This window comes from Orycteropus afer, unplaced genomic scaffold, assembly GCF_000298275.1.
Source record: "Orycteropus afer afer isolate SDZICR_OR568_19922 unplaced genomic scaffold, OryAfe1.0 scaffold00071, whole genome shotgun sequence".
Taxonomy (NCBI): Eukaryota; Metazoa; Chordata; class Mammalia; order Tubulidentata; family Orycteropodidae; genus Orycteropus; species Orycteropus afer.
In genome coordinates, this window is record NW_006921658.1 from 1317261 (window position 1) to 1340557 (window position 23297).

The following is a 23297-nucleotide window of genomic DNA, read 5'->3' on the forward strand; positions in this document are numbered from 1 at the left end:
TCACCCCCAGGGGCGGGCTCTCAGCCCAATAGTTAACAAGATGTACACACAGACCACTCAACCCAGGATGCCACACCCACATACTCAATGTTAATATATCCCTTAGAGTAATAGACCATGGGACACCAGAGGATCAACATTCAAACTGAAGAAATGCAGGACAAACAGGAGTGCATAATTATGAAGCTCACAGGGGGAGGGTTGCAGGTTAGGGAGGGGAGGAGACTGGGTAGGGTTGGACATGGCGAATGCGGAATGAAACTAAATGTACACATGACTTTGAATGTAAAACAAGCTCTTAAAATAAAAAAAATTAAAAAAATAAATATTATACTGTAAGAAACAGGATAGAGTTACAGCTCAATGCTTTAGCATTGGTAGGGAATGATATATTCTCAAGATAAAAATTATCTTAAAATGTATTATATAGTTCATGACTTCTACAAGATGAATTATAATTTCAAATTTTCTTTGATAATGCAAGGTCATAGTTAATATTAAGGCTTTGAGAAGTTTTACCTAAAAAGACATATAGATAATAAGGCTTTTGGAGTAAGATCAAACGTTAGTAGAATTAAAGAAAAATATATCCCCAAATTAGTATAGTTATTATTACTGTAAACATGAAGATGGTTATGTTTTCCCTCTGAAAAGTTATATTACTTAATATAGGATCTGTTGATGTTGGAACTTTTCTAGTGATACAGGCTTTAGTTACTCCAATACAACCTTTTGGAATCTTAATTTCTAAAAGAGAAATAATTTGTTTCTTTTTTTGTATTTAGTGCAATTTCTTGTCACTATGTAGATACTGAATTCCCACGGTTCTTTTTTGATATCCATTCCTCCCCCCACCCCATCTTTTCCTTTTTTCCGCATACTTTTATGTTGTTAGGTACCACTGAATTGGCTCCAACTCATAGTGACCCTATGTACAATAGAACCAAACTCTGCCTCGTCCTGCGGCAGCCTCACAATCTTTGCTATACCTGAACCCATCTTTGCAGCCACTGTGTCAATTCATCTCATTGAGGGCCTTCCCCTTGTTCACTGACCCTCCACTTTACCAAGAATAATATCCTTCTCCAGGGAATGGTCCCTTCTGACAACATGAGCAAAGTAGGTGAGCCCAAGTCTGGTCATTCTCGCTTCCCAGGAGCATTCTGGCTGCACTTCTTCTAGGACAGACCTGTCACTTCTTCTGGCAGTCCATGGTACTTACAGTATTCCTTGCCAAAACCACAAGTGAAAAACATGAACTCTTCTTCTGTCTTCCTTATTCACTGTCCAGCTTTCACACGTATATGAAGCAATTGAATATGTCATAGTAGGGGTTGGGTGCACCTTAGTCTTCAAGAGACATCTTTGCTTTCAGCACTTGAAAGAGGTCTTTTGGCACAGATTTGCCCAGTGAAATAAATACATCATCTCATTTCTTGACTGCTATTTCCCTTGGTGTTGATTGTGGAACCAAGTAATATGAAATCTTTGACAACTTCAATCTTTTTCCAATTATCATGATGCTAATTATTGGAGCTCTGGTAGCATAGTGGCTAAAGCACTTGACTGCTAACCAGAAGGCTGGCGGTTCAAACCCACCAGCCACTCCTCGGAAGGAAGGTTGGGCAATCCTACTTCTGTAGTGATACTGCCTCGGAAACCCAAGGAGGGGTCGCTATGAGTCAGGGCCGACTCGACGGCACATAACAACAACAACAACAATTATTGGTCCACTTGGGAGGATTTTCGTTTTCTTTATGTTGAAGTATAATCCATACTACAGACTGCAGTCTTTAACCTTCATCAGTAAGTGCTTCAAGGCACCTTCACTTTCAGCAAGCAAGGTTGTGTCACTGGAATATCTCAGGTTGTTTATGAGTCTTGCTCCAATCCTGATGCCACATTCTTCTTTGTATAGTCCAGCTTCTCAGATTATTTGCTCAGCATACAGATTGAATGAGTATGGTGAAAGGACACAACCCTGACATGCTCCCTTCCTGATTTTAAACCATGCAGTATCTCTTTGCTCTGTCTGAATTGCAACCTCCTGGTGTATGTACAGGTTTCCTCATGAGCACAATTAAATGTTCTGGAATTCCCATTCTTCTCAATGTTATCCATACTTTTTTATGATCCACACAGTTGAATGCTTTCATATAGTCAATAAAACACAAGTAAACATCTTTCTGGTATCCTCTGCTTTCAGCCAAGATCCATCTGACATCAACAATAATATCTCTCATTCCACATCTTCTTCTGAATCCAGCTTGCATTTCTGGAAGTTCCCTGCCAAAATACTGCTGTAACCATGTTTGAATTATCTTCAGAAAGATTTTATTTGTGTGTGATATTAATGTTATTGTTAGATAATTTCCAAATTCTCTTGGATCATCTTTCTTTGGAATGAGTACAAATAAGGATCTCTTCCAGTCAGTTGGCCATGTAGCTGTCTTGCAAATTTCTTGGCATAGACAAACAAGTGCCTCCAGAGTGGCATCTATATGTTGAAACATCTCAATAAGTATTCCATCAGTTTCTGGAGCCTTCTTTTTTGCCAACTGCTTCAGTGCAATTTGACTTCTTCCTTCAATACTGTTAGTTCTTGATCATATGCCACCTCCTGAAATGGATGAACATCAAGCAATTCTTTTTGGTACAGTGATTCAGCATATTCCTTTCATCTTCATTTGATATTTCCTGCATCATTCAATATTTTGCCCATAGAATCTTTCAGTATTGCAATTCAAGGCTTGACTGTTTTCTTCATTTCTTACAACTTGAGAATGCTGAGCATGTTCTCCCCTTTTGGTTTTCTAATTCCAGGTCTTTGAATATTTCATTATAATAATTAACTTTGTCTTCTCAAGCTGCTCTTTGAAATCTTCTGTTCAGCTCTTTTATCTTGTTATTTCTTCCATTTGCTTTAGCTACTTTCTGTTCAAGAGCAAGTATCAAAGTCTCTTCTGAGACTTTCCTTTTCTTTCTCTTCTTCTGTCTTCCTTATTCACTGTCCAGCTTTCACATGTATGTGAAGCAATTGAATGTGTCATGGTAGGGGTTAGGTGCAACTTTCTTTCTTCTTTGCTTAATTATAGCCCAAAACTTAAGTTCAGAAAAGTCTTTCCTTTCTTTCCTGTTTTTTTAATGACCTTTTCCTTTCTTCATGTATGATTTTATGTCATCTCACAACTCTTCTGGTTTTTAGTTATTGGTATTCGATGCACCAAATCTATTCTTTGGATGGTCTCTAAATTCAGGAGGATATAATCAAGGTCATATTTTGGCTCTTGTGAACTTCTTATAATTGTTTTCAGCTTTAATTTGAACTTGCATACGAGCAGTGGATGTTCTGTTCCACAGTCAGTTCCTGGCCTTGTTTTGGCTGAAGGTATCGAGCTTCTCCATTGCCTCTTTCCACAAATGTAGTCGATCTGATTCCTGGGTACTCCTTCTGGCAAAGTCCGTATGTATAGCTGTCATTTATGTTGTTGAAAAAAGGTATTTGCAATGAATGTCATTCATCTTGCAAAATTCCATCATGTGAACTCCAGCATCATTTCTATCACCAAGGCCATATTTTCTAACTACTGGTGATTCTTCTTTGTTTCCAACTTTTGCATTCCAATCACCAGTAATCATCAACACATCTTGACTGCAAAATCAAGTTGGTAAAAATCTTCAATTTCCTCACCTTTGGCTTTGGTGGTTGGTGTACAAATTGAATAATTAGTAGTATTACCTGGTATTCTTTGTAGGGATATGGATATTATCCTATCACTCACAGCATTGTACTTCAGGTTAGATCTTCAAACACTTTTTGTGACAATGAATGCCACACCATTCCTCTTCCATTTATCATTCCTGGCATAATAGATCACATGATTATCTGATTCAAATTGGCCAAAACCAGTCCATTTCAGCTTACTAAGTCCCAGGATATTGATATTTATGCATCCATTGCATTTTTGACAACTTACAATTGTCCTAGATTCATACTTCATATATTCCATATTCCAATTATTATATTTGTACCTGTTTCTTCCCACTTCTAAAATGAGGGAGTAGCTCAGTAGGAAGAAGAAATCATTTCAATATCACTTCAACTCTTCTTCTCAAATTCCACTGACCCCAGGACTAATGACAAAGGATATGCTGTGATGTAATTGCATGACACACTCTTCTCCGATTTCAGGGCGAGAGATATGTTTGCCTGATCTATTTTCTTCCCTAAATAATAAATGTCATTTGAACAACTTTCTTTCTTCTTTGCTTAATTATAGCCCAAAACTTAAGTTCAGAGCTGCGTTGCACTCTGCAATTTCTTTCAGTCAGAAGCTCTCTGGAATATTTATCTTCATTCTTACCCTATATCCTTCCTACCTCATTTTAATGGTCTATTATCTGTGTTAATAATTATGTTATATTTATATTTTTATATAAATAATAACTACTTTTGTTGAAATATGCAGTAGATTGCTTTAACCACACATTACTACTCATACTCCAAACCAAGCTTGGTACAATAATTACTGTATTTGAAGTATTATAGAGCAAGTGAGGTGTAGAAATCTTAGTAATAATTGTGCTGCTTGTATGAAATTTTATGCTTTAAACAATGCTTTCATGGCCTTTTCAGTTTTTGACATTTAACCCTATGATATTAATAAGGTGTGTATTATTATCATAATTTATAATTATAGAAATGGAGACTCAAAATGCCTAGGGCATCTGAGAGAATAAAATACTTAGGAATAAATCTAACCAGGGACATGAAGGACTTATATGATGAAAATTATAACACACTGCTGGAAGAAGACTTAAATAAATGGAGAGCTATACAGCTACAATAACCAAAACATCCTGGTACTGGTAAAATAATAGACACAAAAAAACAATGGAATAGAATTGAGAGTCCAGAAATAAACCCACAGATCTTTTTGACAAGGGTGCTAAATCCATTCCACAGGGAAAGAAGAGTCTCTTTGAAGAATAAATGGTGCTGGGAAAATTGAAACAGGATCCATATATAAAAATAAATTCAAAATGGATAAAGGATCTAAATGTAGAAACTAAAACCATAAAATCTGCAGAAAACAAGCAGTGGCAACACTGTCAGGTAGGTTTCATAAATGGATCATCTAATATAATAACAAAAATACAAACAGCAAATGACAAATAAATGGGATAACATAAAAACTAAAAACTTTTGTCCATCGAAAGACTACCAAAAAAGTGAAAAGACAAGCTACTGAATAGGAAGATATCTTCAGAAACCATATATCTGATGCAAATCTAGTAACCAAAATATATATAAAACTTTGAACTTAGCAACAAAAAGACAACCCGATTATAATATGAGCAAAAGATTTGAATAGATATTTTACCAAAGAGGACATTCAAATGGACACCAAACACATGAAAAGATGCTCAGCATCATTAGCCATCATAAAGATGCAAATCAAAACTACAATGCGATACCACTTCACTCCCACTGGGACGGCTAAGAAAAAAACAAAATATAAAACGTTAGTGAGGATGTGGGGAAATTGGAACTCTTATTCATTGCTGGTAGGAAGGCAAAATGGTATAGCTGTTGTGGAAAACATTTTGATGGTTTCTCAAAAACTAAAAATAGAACTACTACTTGACTAACACATCCCACTTCTTGATATATATTCAAAAAACTTGAAAGAAAAACTTGTACACCAACATTATAGCTGCGTAATTCACAATAGCCAAAAAGTGTAAACAAACTAAATGCTCATCAATAGATGAATGGATAACCAAAATGTCATACATACATACAATGGAATACTATTCAGCCAGTAGGAGAAGTGAAATCTTGATACATGCTACAGCGTGGATAGAGCTTGAAGACATTATGCTGAGGAAAATAAGCCAATCATAAAAGGCAAATATTGTATGACCTCGCTTATATAAAAATACAAGAAAAGGCAAATGCATAGAGATCTAAATTTATTAGTGTATACCAGGGGCAGGAGGTAAGATGAACAGGGTATTAATGTAGATGGAAAAATCACATTGATTAAAGGTAAGCTTGCACAGTTGATAAATAATTATAATTGCTGTCAATAAGTTGTACATCTGTAATAAGTTGAATTGGCAAAAGTTGTGTTGTGTATTTGCAACAGTGACCAGAAAAAAAAAAAAAAGAGTAGCTGCAGAGGCTACTTATGTACTGGCAATACAGGCAAACATCTCATGCTATATGGTTCCTTGATTTATAGGTGTAGGGTCATAGTTTCATGAGACATCCCAGGAATTGGCCTAATAACATGTTTACCTCCTAGCTCATTGTATCATGCTTGGTGTGGCTTTTTTTTTTTTTTTTTTGGTGTCTTAAAAGCTTGCTAGTGGCCATCTAGACCAAACAGTTTGTCTCTAGTCACCTGGAACAACAGAGGAAGGAGAGGAAGGAGTAGTAGGAGGATATGGAATGTGCAGGTAAATGTTTCCATGAGCTGCCTCCTTTGCTATGATAACAGAAAAACTGGATGGTGCTCTGCTACCACTACTGAACATTTGAATCAAAAATTACATAAAAGAACTTTGATTAAAAGGGAGAAAATATAGAACAGAATTTCAAATTCTCATGGGTGCTAGATTTTCTAGAGCTATAGGGACTGGTTGAACCCTCAAAACTATTGCCCTGGCATAACATACTACCTAAATCATTGTTCCACATCCTACTTTGGTGAGTAGTGACTAGGATCTTAAAAGCTTGCAAGTGGCCATCTAGATGCAATGATGGATCTCTCCTCATCCAGAGCAAAGAAGAATGAAGAAAACCAAAAATACACGGAAAGAATTAGTCCGAGGGACTGGTATACCATGCAATCCTCAGCTTATATGACTATGAGACCAGAAGACCTAAATGGTGCCCGGCTACCACTCTCAACCACTTGGAGGGGGATCTATGTAGATCCTGGATGGAGTGGGAGAGAGGTGTAGAATAACACTCAAAATCATTAAAAAAAAAAAAAAAAAAAGGACCAGGTTTGGTGGTCTGATAAAGCCTGGTAGAATCACTGAAACTATGACCCCTAGCTGCCCTTCAGGTCTGGAATTGAACCCACTCCTGTGGCGTCCAGCCAAACAAAAGACAGGCATATGAGCTGAATATTTACATCAGGTAGATACACTCCTTGGAGAGATCAGTCACGGGAGAATAGAAGGGCTGTGTATGCACAGGGAGACAGCTCAGAGGGCAGGAGTGAAAGGGAGGGAAGGACACAGGGAAGAGGTAACTATGGGGAGGAAGTGATAGGGGAGCTGTTGCATTGTGGGAAATTGGAATCAATGTCATGAGACAAAGTGTATGTGAGCTGCTGTGTAGAAAGTGAACTTGCTCTGTAAACTTTCACCCAAATCACAATAAAAATTCAAACAAACAACAAAAACTACTGTCCTGGGATAATCTTTAAACCTTAAACCAAAAATATCCCCTGGAGTTATCTTAAGGCAAACAATACTTTAGCTTAAGTAGTGAAAAAAGTTCTTCCTTCAGCATTATGCTCTTTTAAGAGCATCTGTACAGTATCAAACTGAAAGCAGCAACTCAAAAATGAGAGAGGAACCTTAGTGCTCAATGAGTTTATGTTAATGGGGGAGGAGCAACTCAGAAAAGAAGGGTGAGAATAGTTTCACAACTTGAAGAATGTAATCAATGTCCCTAAATTGTATGTAGAAACTATTGAAGTGTTGTAACTTTTGTTGTGTATATTCTCAAATTTAGAAGGAAAAGAAAACAAAAGGCATAGGGCCATACAAAAGGCAATTGGTGGTTCAAGCAAATCTGTGCCAACAACATTGTCCATTGTCTCCTAAATGCTTTTTTTTTTTTTTTTTCCACCCTGTAGCTCTGGCATTTGCTATTGGTGGGTTTCTTTTAAAATGACTTGAAAAATCATTTGTGCTTGTGCCTAGCTCCCTAGCAATATTGGCTTGTTTCTTTGGAATTTTATGCTTCAGGCTTTTTTGGAAACTCACAAGTATTCCTGCTGGTGTTCAAGAGATGACTCTTCAGTCAGGTCTTGCATTTTCCCTGAGAAATCCTGTTGAACTTGTTCCTTGTCAGTCTGAGGTAAGAGCTCTGCTACTGAGCTGTCCCCCTCAGTTTTGGGGATGTTATCCTGAAACGTGGAATAACCGACAGAGATATCTTCTTCTGAGACGATGGGTGGGCGATCACAGGACTCGCTTTCCTTAGACACAGGTTGCTCCTCTTTCTGTTTGTGCTGTGTGGTGCATAGTTCTTCTTGAAGCACTGAGAACCCTGAAGGGGAGAACAATTTAAATCAAGTATTTATTTGAAGCTTACCTTATCTATTTTTATTAAGTAACTACTAATGGGCTAATTCTGTTATAAGCCCAATGGTGAACAAGATACTATCACTGTCTTCAAGATGTTTACCATATAGGGGGTCTAGTCGAGTAAGAGTAGATTGACATAGAGAGTGATTGGGCTAAAAGTCTCAGTCAATGAATATGGGAGTTTCTAACTCTTAGGTTTAAACTCAGAGTAAAAAGCAAACATGTCACTTTAATGACTAAGGTGTGCTTGACCCAAACAATAGTCTTGTCAATCACCTCATATGCATGAGAAAGCTAGACATTGAAAATGGAAGACAGAAGATGAATTGATGCATTCAAACTGTGGGGTTGACAAAGGATATTGACTATACCATGGTCTTCCACAATAATGAACAAATCTGTGTTAGTAGAAATTAAACTTGAATGCGCATTAGAAGCAAGAATGATGAGACATGGGCTCACTTTATATATATCATCAGGAAAGATCAATGGCTAGAAAAGGACATTGGTAAAGAGTCAGTGAAAAGGAGGAAAACCCTCAATGAACTAGATTACACAACAATCCAAACAATGAACTCAGACATAACCAATGATCATGGAGATGATGTGGGATTGCACAAAGTTTCATTCTGTTATATATAAAGTCACTGTAAGGTACAGCCAACTTGATACCAACTAACAACAACAACTCTGGCCTAAAAAACAAGAAAGGAATCCAGAGAGTATGATAACATTAAGAGACATAATGATGAGTAGGCATCAACTGAGACAGTTAGAGAATGGAATCTAAATGGCAAGAGGTGTGAGAATTAATAATAATAAAACTAGGGTCAAGGTATAGCATAAAATGGATTAATATTTTAGATAGCCCTATTGTTAGGAAAGTCTGCTCATGGGAGGTAATATTTGAATAGAGGCCTGAATGAAATGCTGAAAAGGCATCTGATGATCTAAGGGAGAAGACCATAAGGTGGAGGAAACAGAAAATACCAATGAAGGTCCTAAAGCAGGAGAGTGCTTGGGGTGATCAGGAGACAGCAAGGAGACCAAATATCTGAGACTAGTGAATGAGGGAGAGAATAGGCAATGGGGGTAAGTTTTGAGGCTCTTGATGAATACTATGATACACCAAAACAACAACAACAACAACAAAAAAAAACCCTCCAAACTCACTGCCATTGAGTTGATTCTACTCCTAGCGATCCCTCCTTGGGTTTCGGAGGCAATATCTCTATGGAAACAGATTGCCCAATCTTCCTTCAGAGGAGTGGCTGGTGGGTTTGAACTGCCAGCCTTCTGTTTACCAATCAAATGTCTCAGGGACTGCATCACCAGAGATCCCGGTATTATATAAAGCAGTCCCTAGGTTTTAAATGAGATCTGTTCCTAATTGTGTCTTTAAGAATCTGTGGGTAAGTCAGAACAGGTGCATGTAATTCTTATTTAGCCTTACTTTTGTGCAAGACGAGGAACTCTGGTGGTGCAGTGGTTAAGGAATTTGGATGCTACCAAAAATGTTGGTAGTTCAAATGCATCAGTTGCTCTGCAGGGGAAAGATGAGGCGATCTGCTTCCATAAAGATTCAAAGCCTTGGAAATCCAATGGGTGTACCTATGAGATGGAATCTACCTGATGGCAGTGAGTTTGGTTTTAGTGCAAGACAGGAGCTCTGGTGACACAGTGGTTAAAGCATTTGGTGGCTAATCAAAAGGTTGGCAGGTCAAACTCAACAGCCACTCTGTAGGAGAAAGATGTTTCTATAAAGATTTACAGCCTTGGAAACCCTAAGGGGCAGTTGTACTCTGTTTTATAGGGTTGTTATGAGTCAGAGTTGACTTGATGGTAGTTAGTTTGGTTCTGGGTTAGTGCAAGAAAATGCTAGAAATCTTTCCCATGATTTAAAAGCTGCACATGCAGCAAGCAAAAGTGACTGTGATGAAAAATTTGTTCTGAGTAGGGGTTGTTTCAATTGTTTCAAAATGAGGGCAAAACAGAAGCAGTAAGTTCAGACTACTATTTTGAGGAAATTTTCTATTAAATGGATGGAGGAAACAGCAGTAATAGGATGAGGTGATTTGGGGTAAAAAGAGGTTTTTGTTTTTTTTTTTTTTTGCTTTGATTTTAAAGATGGGAACTATTAAATATGTCTTAAGGCTCTTGGTCATGGTTCACTTCTTAGGCAACAGAGTGGGTAACTGTAGGAGTGAAGTCCTTGATTGGGTTAAATGGAATGAGATATACCAGTACATAAGAAGAGAGGATGGCTTATTTTTATGGAAGTAGACTGCCATGTGTTTCTCTCACGGAGTGGCTGGGGGTTCAAGTCAAGAACATTTTGATCAGCAGCCGAGAACTTAACCATTGTGCCATCAAAATTTAGATATGTAGATTTTGTTGTAGGAGACTGCATCTGATTAGTCCTGTTTTTCTAAAAAAAAAAAAAAAAAAAAAAATGAAGCTTGGTCAACTGACAGTAAATAAGGAAAAGAGAACTGGAGGTTAGAAGGAAAGATGAGAATATATAAAATAAAGATGAAAGAGAGAGATAACTCAAATGAATAAGAAATGTTTGGAGAAACCTTAATAGTAAAATTGGTGATAGGGCTAATGGCTGGAGGTTCCAGGTGATTTGAAGACTATTTGGTGTAGAAGTAAAAAAGAAAGTAAGACTAACGCTTCAAACCAGGACTTGGAAGTAGTACAATTGTTGTTAGTAATAAGATGTTGGTTGTGACCATAGAAAAGGCTGGCAAAGATGGAGCAGTAGATGCAAGTATCAGAGGTATATTCAAGAAACTGAGAGAACAGGGTGTTGAATTGATCATTCCCATTGATGGTAAAACCAACAAACCACAAAGCACACATAGGGGTGGTGGCAGTCCATAAAACCGACTGGAAAGTTGGAGGTAATGAGGAGAATATACAATACCCAAAAGCCAGTTTCTGGATTAACTACACACACATAAACACGTGTACACACACACACACGTTGGTTGACCTTCACTATGATCCAGTGTAATGGTTTGTTCAATTTCTGCATAGCTGTGACTGATGCGCTCCTGGAGAGGTTCTGTGCTGGCCTCCATGAGATGAACAATATCCATTCGGTTGATCTTGGTAAGACATTCAATAAGACTGGTATCTGGGATATTAAGAAAATAACATTTATTACACATAAAAGGTATTCCTTAAAACATTTCATTCAATTAGATGTTTTACTAAATCTTTGATATTTTGTACAGAAAACAACCAGAGTCCAATTAAGGGTCTTTGTTGAAAATCAACACATAGGCAAACAGACATGCAGAAGAAAAGAGCGGCATAGAAGCAGGGTTGTCAGATAACATACAGGACACCAAGTTAAATTTAATTTTCGGATGAAGAAACAAACGAACAAGCAAAACATTTTTTAAAAATATATATATAATTATATTTTAAATATAGCTTGGGATATATGTATATTAAATAATTTTTTTGTTTATTTGAAATTCAATTTTAACTGAGTGTCTAGTTTTTTATTTACTAAATCTGGCAATCCTACCTATAAGAATGTAAAGAGGAGGAATGATAAGTGTGAAATGAGTATAAACAAGGGAGGTCTCTAGGTAGACTTTCAGGGAGAAATTAAAGGGAGTGGCAAATTCAGACTAGGAGAGAGATGAGAAGCTTTGGTCTGTATCCCTTCTATTTTATTCAAAGTGGTCAGGATACCACATATAAATCATTATATGAATATCTCCTTCACCCTGTCTCCTATTTAAATTACTTAGGAGTAAAGGAAGCAGGAGCTGAAGACAATCACCTATGAACAAGCCAATTAAAGCAATTGTTTCCTTACCATATTTAGAACATTTTACAACTTTAATAACATTCTTGTTATTAGATTTTTCATGCAACATGTATGTTTTAGAAATGGCAAAAGTTTGTCTTATTTGTCATTATAGTATTCCAGATGGATGGCTTTTCTTTCATTTTGCTGAATTTGCAAGCATGTGACTAGTGAGTACAATATTTCCATTTAGTCTAACACTTTTTTTTTTTTAATATATAGTTTTCCACCCACCTGTGGCATGTTTCCCATCCCTTTCTAGCCAATACTTCAACAGTGCATGACTCTGGTCTTGGAGAGAGTTAGGGTTCTCAATTCGAATCTGATGAATTTGCTCCTCAGTGAAATCTAGTTCTCTTGCTAATTCTAGAATAGAAAACAATACTCTGTAAATACATTCACTTCAAGGTTTAAGTCTCTAAATCTTGTTTGGTGATTTTGTAGATGAAATTTTTTTTGCATTGCTGCAAGTTATAAAATTCTTTTTATAATTTCTACTTATTAGAAGGGAGCTCTGGTAGCATAGTGGCTAAAGGCACTTGACTGCTAACCAGAAGGCTGACGGTTAAAACCCACCAGCCACTCCTCGGAAGGAAGGTTGGGCAATCTTACTTCCGTAGTGATACTACCTCAGAAACCCAAGGAGGGTTCGCTATGAGTCGGGGCCGACTCGACGGCAAATAACAACAACAACAACAACTTATTAGAAGGGATTCAAATATTCCCTTGTTCTTTTATCACTGATTTTGGAATTTTCCCTTAAAATTGAGTGTAGAATCAATCACTACCATAAAAGAAAGAGTAAGATGATTCAATGATGACAGAATAAGTATAATTCAGGCATGCTAATTCCAAAATGCAAAACAGACTGTTGCTATTAGCATATATTCTTGGTCCAAGACAACTAATAATAGAAAATTGATAATTGATACTGTCTAGAAGCAGGAGGAACTATTTATCATTTTAATTGTCTTTAAGTGATGTTTTAAGAAAGTCCTGTTTCTTGGACACATACTGAATATGGCTATACTACAGCCGCTGAAGAAATTCCTTCTTTCCTTGATTTAATGTCATGTGAATAAAAGAATTAGGAAAGCACTAACTGATTTGAGGGAGCTCTGGTAGCATAGTGCCCAAGGCACTTGACTGCTAACCAGAAGGCTGGCGGTTCAAAGCCACCAGCCACTCCTCGGAAGGAAGGTTGGGCATTCCTACTTCCGTAGTGATACTGCCTCGGAAACCCAAGGAGGGGTCGCTATGAGCTGGGGCCGACTCAATGGCAAATAACAACAATAACACAACTGATTTGGGAAGAAGCCACAAAGTTCTTCTTTTTGCTACCATAAAAATTCTACATGGATGCTTATACCTTGTGGTTTGTGGGTGTATATGGGATGACCTTTTTGGTGGTCAATCTTTTAATACCTTTCAAAATGAAAGCATACATATTCTTTCATTCAGAAACTCTACTTCCAATAATATACCTACAGATATAGTCACAAAAACATACCAGTAAAAGAGGATATTTATTTTTAATAACAGGAAACAACCCAAATAGTCATCAATAAAATTAATGAAATTAGAGTCTATTTATTCTACTGTATATCTATACAGTAGAATGTTCAATAGCTTCTATCCATTATTACATCTTTTAGAAACTGAAGAGAAAAAAATGTATTTATTACCTTTATATTTATACTAATTGCCTCAAAGAAGAAGCCACAAGTGACAAAAAGGAAGTCAGACTGGCAAACCTACTTTAATATGTTGAATCACAAGTAAGGTAATGGAATGTTGTTGTTGTTGTGGTTGTTATGTGCTATGGAGTTGTCTCCAACTCATAGTGACCCCTCCTTGGGTTTCTGAGGCAATAACACTACAGAAGTAGATTGCCCAACCTTCCTTCTGAGGAACAGCAACAACAGAATAAATCCTTTAACATATTTCAGAATTTCTATACTTTCTAACACTCTCATTCCTCAAAAAATTAAACAACTCATTATTATGTGTATCAACCATCACAAAAAGCAATTTAATATACTTTACATATAAAGATATCTGATATAATGTACCCCAAATAAGGAGGCTTTATGAAATTTCAAATTAAATGTGTCACATTTTCTGAAAATTATATAAAAAATAGTTATACCAAAAATAGTTTGGAAGCACAGTAATATCCTCAAAGTTTACATATCTACAACTATCAAAAGGGAATGGTGAGAGACGGTGTCTTTTCCAAATCTCTAAATTTAAAGTTTTATTATTTTAAATTCCAGACATAGTGGAAAACTTGTCCTGGACCACACCGTTAATCAATGCAGAGTGTGAATTTTCTAGTGCATACTTTATTATTCATTTCAAAATTCCAAATGGTCTTCTCCAAAGAAAGGGTGAAAACACCATTTTCATTGTTAAGGACATTAAGATATATCATTTAAACCAAGCACGTTTTGTTGGAAAGAAATGAATCACACTCATTTTACCTGTCCAGCTGAAGCCGAGGTGATCTGCAATGTAAGCTAGCCTTTCCTCAATTCGTTCCTGCTCATCCTGTGGATCTACAGAAGGTCAAAAACAGAATGGCCAAAGATTGTCTATGACAGCAGAGGAACCACAGTACTGATTCATCCAAAGAAAGGAAGTAATCTATCCAAATATTTTATAGGAGCACAAATTAGATATTACTTTTTTGATCATATTAAGTTGTGTGTTTGCCTATTTTCTGGGATGGAATAGGGAATAAACCTAATATGAATCATGAAAACCATCTGCTTCCATATCTCTTTAATCAAGACTAATATGAGTTGGAATTGACTCAATGGCAACAAGTTTGAGTTTTTGGTTTAGTCATAGATCATAATTACATAAATTGATGATTTCTAGTAATCTTAGGATGTTCCTCTTAATTTATCAGGGAGAATACTGCTCACCAGAAGACAATCATCTTGTTCATCAAACAACAGAGAAATCATAGATGGAATGCAGAAGTGAAGTACTTTTTTATGACCTCTCATTATTTCGTATAGAGCTATAAATCATTTCCAGGACATGTCTGAAAGAAATAATCTCCAATATTCATCAGAGACCTTGATTGTGGATTGATCAAACCACCTAGGTTTGTCCAGTGTGGTGAGAAACAACATTGAGGATAAAAGTGTGTGCATTTGTGTGTATGTTGTATTAGTATGTATGTATGTATATATGTATGTATTAGCTGTGTATCTATCATCTATCTATTTCTTTTGGTAAGGTTTCTGCCTAATATATTACTCGCTTCTACGAATTATGATTTTTATAAACTCATTGACTGATGGGCAGCATTTTAGACCAAGTATCATGAAATTTTTTCATAATCAAAATTTAAGAATAATAGTCTTTATTGTAGAGATATTGGAAGACCAGAGACTACTTCTCAAAGCCATCTATGGTTTCCTTTTTTAGAATTCAAAGTGCAATCATCCTTTCACAGTCAACTAAAATCGTGCAAAGTTTGAGTTTTTGTTGTCTGTGGTATCTAATTGGAATACATTCTCCATTAATCTACCACATAAATGAAAAACATATTTTTACCTTAAATTTGTTTGCTTAAAGTGTTTACCAATGGTATCTGAAATCCATCTTTTCTGAATCAAAAACAGATCCATAACAATTGGAATTTTATATGAGAAATCTTCTCAAGCAAATGGCTTCCTAATGATCACAAAATTGTAAATACATATTAAACTTTGCAAAAGCAAGAAGGAAAAGCAATGAATCCTCATCCTATGGAGCAAAAATCAATACATTCATGTGCATAAACAAAAGTGCTTAATTTGAGGCTAAACCTGGGACTTCAGAACAACAAAACTCAAAGCTTGCATGGTCTTGCGTGCAGTGGCTAGAAAAAGGCAAGATTACCATTGCCGGTTTATCATGTTTATGTTTTCCATAAGCATTCTCATTATTCAATCTTGAGATTGTTTTCATAGACAAGATTACACAGAGAAAGCACAAAACATAAAAAGCTTACACAAACACATTAACCACCACAGAAAGCTTAAAGAAAATGAGACACAAATCACCAAATAAAACAACAACAAAAAAAAACTATATCAAATTTATGACATGCGTAGCACAGGGAATCCCAGTGGCTGGCAAATACCTTCAACATGGTCATGGCCATTTTCATCAGGGATGCGTTCAATCAGAGTCTCAATGGACTCATCCCAAATGGGCCTTGTGTCAAAGATGTCCTCAGGAACTGAGTGCTCGGTCTCGACAGGTGGTAGATTTTCAATTACTGAAACTTCCAGGGCACTACTACTCTCATCATCTGACACTAATTCCTGCTCCCTTTCTGACTGTGTAAGTCTATCCACTAACTTGGAAGCCTCATCACTGATCTCCTCAAAGAATTCTATGGAGTTTCTGTAAAGGTCAAAGAAATGCTCTTTACTTTCTGTTGTGGGGCTTATGCTCCCTCTGCAGGAAGATGTAGTGCTTTTGCTCTTAACTGGCAATCGAGAAAATATCTTTGGTCTTGTTGCTCCTTCTTCTGATTCTAACTCAAGCTCCCCTGCCTTCTCTCTGCTTTCTGTTTCTGCCTCAGTGTAACTTTTAGTTTTTACTGGACATTTGGTTTTTGAGTCCAAAGGACTAGCATCAGATTCAGATTTGCTTCTACTATCTGGTGTTCCGCTTGTCATGTCCAGACCCTGAGGAGCTACTGTTTTCTGGAGAGATGAGTCTACTTGTGAAAGCTGTTGCTCGGCTCTTTGGATGGGTGCTTTGATGGGGATTTTGGACTTTGGTTTTGTTTCATCATCCTTACTTTCCTCATCCAGACTGGGCAGAAAATCTTCAGAAAGTGAACTCTCGTACTCTGCAGATGGAGGTGCTGGTGTTGAAGGAGGCATAGTCCTTATAGGTATTTTAGATTTGCTTTCAGTAGAAGGCACGTTCTCCATGGGTGCAGTAGGGATTTCAATCACAGATTTTTGTTCTTCTGGGGAAGAATCAGGAGAATCATCTTCCCGATCTGAATATACAGACCTGGTGACTGTGGAAAAATCTAATTGAACTTGTACAACTGGTTCAGGGGAGTCAGGACAAGTTGTCTGCTTCATATTGGACACAGGAGGTGTCTCACTCATTTGCATTGTGGCAAGGTCTTCTGATCCTGCCGATGTGACTTCTTTTGTAGATGTTTCTACAGAGGCTGACATCCCCATTTGGGAGTTAAGTTGAGCATCTGAGGCAGGTGCTTCATCTACTTTCTCACTCAGGTCAGCTGGAAGTAAGTCAGCTTCATCATCAAATGTTTCTTTTGATTCTGAAAGTGTTAGTGACTTGGCTGATGTCTCCATTTGTAGGGGCTCAGCTTTAGAAGCCCCTTCTTTCATGTCTTCAGAGAGGGTGTCTTCCTTGGATTCTTGTCCAATTTGGAAAAAGTGGAAACTTTCATCTGCATAGGACCTTTTGGTCATATCGATGGCACCACTTCGGGTCATCTCAAACAACTTTCCTTCCTGAAAGAGAAATGGATTTTGTTCACTTGTTGGTGTCCCCTCTTCAGTTGGGGTCCTAGCAGGAGTGGTGTCAGGGGTGGTACCCTGTGATTGTCTGTCTACCATCAAACCAAATATCTTTTGTTCTTCCTCTTTCACTCGCGCCTCAAAGGCCTCATCATCTTCACGAATTTCACTCCAGGAATCAGAATCCACATCAGTTTTTGTGATAATGACTTTACTTATTTGTCCACCAACAACTGCTGATGTATTTGTTATAGTAGGCTCTACAGATGAGGCAGCTCTATCTGACTGCTTTTCCCTTGCAGAACATTCTTGTTTTGATTCTATTTCCATGTCCTGGTTCTCAAAATTAGATTCCTTGCTTACAACAGTTCCACTAGAGGAGCTCTCCACTACTACATTTTCAACAGATGATGTGATTGTTGCAGAATATACTGCAGAAGAGTGAAAACTTGTGGTGTGTCTCTCATCTGCTTGGGTTTTGCTTTCTTCACTCGGGAAAAATGATTGGGAAGGAACATTTTCATAAGGGCTTGTGATTTGAGGATCATAGATTTCATCAGTCTCAGCTGGGTCAGAAACTGGAACTTCCACAGATAATCTATCAGTTTGAGTAGTGCTGGATGACTCCTTAGTAGAACAATCAGTTGGTAAGCTCTCAAAAGTTTGGACATTTTTTGTAACCTCCATTTTTATAGATGAAGATGTGGAGGATACATCTTCATCTAGTTCTTTTCCTTCAGGTACTGGACAATGAGTCAAGGAGGACAAAGACGACGAGCTTTCACTGGAACATTCTACTTGAAGAGATTCTACTTTAGAACCATCAAGCTCTTCATCTTCTGTGTCTGTTTTGTGATTATCTTCAAGAGCTAAGGATTCTTTATGGATAAGTAGCTGCTCATCAATATCATCACCAGTTGAACTCTGAAGACCTGAATAGATTGGAATGCCTGAGCTGCTAGGGCACACAGCCTCACAGCCATTGCCATCACAGATTTTAGGCTGATCAGTGTCTCTGTTTAAATCATAAGACATATCTGGACCATCAGTGGTAATATTTTGATTGTCTTCAGGCAAATGGGACTCTGAGTCTTTTTCTTCTGCTGATTTACCTGGCTCTTCTAGAATCTCTTCCTTCATTTTGAAAGTGTACTGTTTAGAAACTATAGGTTGGAATTGCACTTCTTCAGGACTTGAATTGGAGTCCATGCTGGATGGAAGTGGTGAAGGAGGTTGTACACGAATAACTGGTTCTTCTAAGAGGCCTGAGTCAGCACCTGTTTTCAACTGTGTCAACTCAGGTTCACTTTCTGAGGAAGAAGAAGCCTTTCGGCTCTCAGATGTGGCTAATGCAGGGACACCACTTTCACCCTCCACACTTTCCACATGCTTTGGTTCATCCAAGTCAGCTGAAGAGTCAGCATCTGGGTCAGAAGATGAAGATTCTTCTTGCTTGGGTTCTTTCTTATAGTCCCTTTTTTGCTTCGCTTCTTGTTCAAGTTCATCAAATGTTTTGATTTTGGTCACCATTTTAAACATTTCCTCTTCAGGTGTGAACCTTTTTTTATCCCCATTTTCTGAGTCATCCTCCTCTGCACATTCATGAATCACAGCTGGTTTTGGTGTGTTTGCATCTGTGGCTTTGGGTGTGACCTCATAGCTAATTTCTTCCGAGCTGGGTGTGTCAGGAGAAAGGGGGCTCTTCCCTGAGCTCTCCATGAGTGACGTTTGCTCAAGACTGTCATCCTCAGCACTGCCATCAGGGTCTCGGAGCAGCCGGGACCGCATGGAAGCCACTTCTGTAAAGAGTTCTACTTTGGTGACGGCTGCAGGAAGAGGAAAGTGACTTTGGAGAATTTCAGCCTTCATCTTTGGTTCAACCGGGCTGCTTTCAAGAGAGTCACGGCAAGGGGATTCTTTCAGAGGACTTGGTTCCAGAGAATCAGGAGTTTTGTGTGAGGAGTTATCTTCCAGCACAGGGCTGGCTTCCAGAGAATCTTTGTGGCTTACTGCTAATGATTCATCAGCCACAGGGCTGAGGATTTCACTATCACATCTGGGAAGTGCAAGTTCTAAACCTTGGGGACTTCTAATGACTCCCTGAGGCTTTGATTCAGTCCCAGAGTCTGTCTTCACAGAGGCATCAGGTAATGGTGAAGACTTTGTGTCATCTGAGGGTTCAGTGGTTGTAGATTTCAGAACCTCAACATCAGTTTGTACCTTATGGGCTGAACTATCACTTGTAAGTTGAACTTCATCAGAGGAGGCTTCCTTAGTCAGTTCTTTGGGTGTTTCTTCTGCTAAGGATACACTACTCCTGCCAAGGCAATCTTCTTGTTTGGGGCATGAGTCTTTGGAAAAGTCTATGGTGGTCTCCTTTAGAACACCATCAACAGAAAGATCTGTGTCCTCAGAGATTGCAGCACCTTGCTCTTCAGAACCATCACTAAGGTCTTTGGTTGTAGGATGTTCTTTTTCTGAATGACTTTCTTTTGGTGCTTCTAACTTGGTAGTTTCCTCAGTATCCTTTTCACTTTTCTTTGGTGAGAAAGAAAGGCTTTCTGGGCTTGTCTCTGGGGTCTCTGCTAGGCCCTCATGCTTATAGCTTTCTTCTGAACTAATCTGAGGCGTCCCTTCCATCAGACTGCCACATGGGGAATCTGCTATCCCTTCATGCTTTAGGCTTTCAGAACTGCCATCTAAAGCACTGGTGTGTAAAGAAAGCGCTGGAAGGAATTCATCTTTCATATAATCTAGTGGGAAAGTTGTGTTGAAAGGGCTAGTGAGTACTTGGTCTAAATGAAGCTGTGCCTTTTCAGTCTCTTCACTAAGGCGGAATTGTTGATATTTATCATTGTCTTCTAACTCTTGCTTAATAACATCAGAAAAGTCAGTGGAGGTTTTTCTGTCTGGGCTGATCTGGAGATCCATTTCTCCTTGTTCATCAGCCATCTTTTCTTTGGGGACCTCACTTTCTTTGTGGCTTTCTTCTTGGGGTGCTAACTGAGCAGGCTCAGGTGTTACGTGGCTGAAAGCTTTTTCCTTTTCTCCAACTATATCTTGTCTCTTCAACCCTATAGAGGAAGCACGGACTAGTTTTTTGGATTCTGAAGTTCCTGTTACTAAAAATCTCTGGCCTCGTTTGATTGTCTGACTCTCAGTTTTCTGTGTTTCTCTCTGGGTTATTACCTGCCCCTTTTCTTTTTCTACTCGAGCTTTGCCTTTCTCTTGTGTCTGCTTTTGTTTTACTGATTTGTGCTCAAAGAGTCCAGTCTTATGTTTAGATGGGTCTTGACCTGATTGGAAGGCTTTCATCAATTCCCGAACAGACATTGTCTCCTCAATTCTTTCTGTTTTTGAAGTGGGAGAGACAGGTGGTTGCTTGTCTGTTTTACCTGAAGGTGACACAGGCAGGTGCTTTTCGGTTTTCCCAGAGGTTGATACAGGTGGGTGCTTTTCCATTCTTCCAGAGGGTGATACAGGCAATCGTTTTTCTGTTCTTCCAGGTGATACTGGTGGATGTCTCTCTGGTCTCCCAGAGGGTGATGCAGTTGGGCGTTTGTCTGTTTTACCTGAAGGTGATACAGGTGTGTGTCTTTCTGTTTTTGCAGAAGGTGATCCAGGGGAGTGTCTTTCAGCTTTTGTAGAGGGTGATACAGGTGAGTGTTTCTCAGTTTTACTTGATGATGACACAGGTGGATGTCTTTCCGTTTTTGCAGAGGGTGACACGGGTGAGTGTTTTTCAGTTTTGCTTGATGGGGATACAGGAGGATGCCTTTCAGTTTTTACAAAAGTGGAAAGAGAAGTATGTCTATCTGTTTTAGAGGAGGGTGATGCTGGTGCATGCCTTTCTGACTTCAGAGAAGGTGATGCAGCTGGATGTATCCTATGGGTGGTCTTTTTTGGCACATCTTCTTTGCCTTTGACTCTGACAGGCAACTTGCTTCGACCTTTCTGTTCATCTTCTACTCGCTTCTGAAGGGCCTTTACCTTGTCCTTTATGGACCCAATGGGAGTTTCTTCTATCAAAGGAGATGTGGCCTTTGCCGTGGGAAGAGGTTCAGGGGCTAAACCAGATTCTTCATCTAATGACTCTTCTGAACTGCATTTTTTAAATTCATTTTTATCTGCACCAGCTTGTAAACTTTCCTCTTTTTGTTTCTGTTTTTCTTTTAATTTCCTTCTCACTGGCTTCTTTATTCCCAGGCTTGGTTTATGCTGTTCTTGTGTACTCTGTGACTCATCTGGGGGTGCACTTTTCTCTTCATTTTCAGTGCTCCTGCTAATAGCCACAGACTTACATTTTTCCCCTGCAACATCTTGAACTGTCTGTGGTTGCACTTCATGGCGACTCCCATACAAACTTAGATCATTGATAAGGTAGTTCACTAACCCAGTTGAGTCTTTTTCTGCTTTTACTTTGGCCTCTTTTTCTAGTCTAATTTCTACACATGGATATTCAGTGATTTCTAAAGATGCCTTTTGCTTAGCCTCTTCTATTTCCTCCTCACTCACAATAACCCATTCTTCTTCCACTAACACTCTCTCTGACTGAGACCTCTGCATACTGCCTTCATCGCTTGTGCAGGTTCCACTTCTCAGGATCTCATTCACTTTCTCTAAGTCCTCTTTAACTCTTTCAACAATTTCAAAAGGCTCCCCTGGCTCTTCCTCAGCAGCCTTCACCAGCTCCTTCACTTTAATAGACTCTGCCTTATCTGACACATCTGTGGTCAAGATGGCGGTCATTTTGATCAAATCTTGTTTCATCTCAGAAACTTCAGAGAGCAAATCCGGACTTGCTAGGACAGGAACTTCATTTACCAGGTGACTTTTCAGGACAGATGTTTCTGTAGATTCTGTCTCATCATCTTTGATGTGGATGTAAAAACATTGAAAGTAAAATGGAAATCAAAAAGGATATTGGCAAATGTAATCAGGACTGAAATGAGACAGCGTCTTTTCCTGTCGTGGTGAGAGGGGCAACAAAATGGGCTGGGAATGGTGGATCCACAAGGTCTCAGGGAACAAGAGCAAAGCAAGGCTAACAGAAGGAAAAAAAACTGAAAAGGAAAAATGAGCAGGAAATAACTTGCTTAATTTTCTCACTGTAGCACATCCACACATACAACGAAACAAAGCTATAACAAATAATCAAGACCCCACACACAAAAAAAACCGTCACAAATCAAAACAAAGAAAGAACGCAGTGAAATTACACAGAGGTATCTCAAGATTGTTAAAATGTTACATATCAATGTTCAAAATAAAATAAAATAAAATAAACATGGGGAAACAAGGAAAAAAAAAGCATTAGAAATTGCAGAAAGTTGATTTCCTCTAGGAGAAAGCCAGTAGTAGCAAACTGTCAGAATAACTTCTAATGATGAATACACATTTTTTAGTCATATAAAAATCTGAAATTCATATGTTATATCTGCCAATATGTATAAGAACTAAATAAAATATATCTGAATCAGCTGCACACCGGCATTTCATCTAAGGAAAATTCACACCTAACAATGAAACAAACAGTTTTGTGCTGAGAGGCATGGTCCTTTCCTTGGAGCAACCTCCTTGTTTAGACACATAATGGACAGATCAAGGAGGAAATAAAGGAA

The 23297-nt window shown here is 38.2% G+C and overlaps 1 protein-coding gene across 1 annotated transcript in view; it reads right to left on the reverse strand.

Moving 5' to 3' along the window:
• ANK2 (ankyrin 2) overlaps positions 1-23297 on the reverse strand; it is a 372922-nt gene that overhangs the window by 18174 nt on the left and 331451 nt on the right. Inside the window, exons 40-44 of the mRNA XM_042780930.1 lie at positions 16305-22547; positions 14647-14721; positions 12398-12529; positions 11333-11476; positions 8011-8296 (exon numbers count right to left, since the gene is read on the reverse strand). Coding sequence (XP_042636864.1) covers positions 8011-8296; positions 11333-11476; positions 12398-12529; positions 14647-14721; positions 16305-22547 — 6880 coding nt within the window. The remainder of the gene's footprint in view (positions 1-8010; positions 8297-11332; positions 11477-12397; positions 12530-14646; positions 14722-16304; positions 22548-23297) is intronic.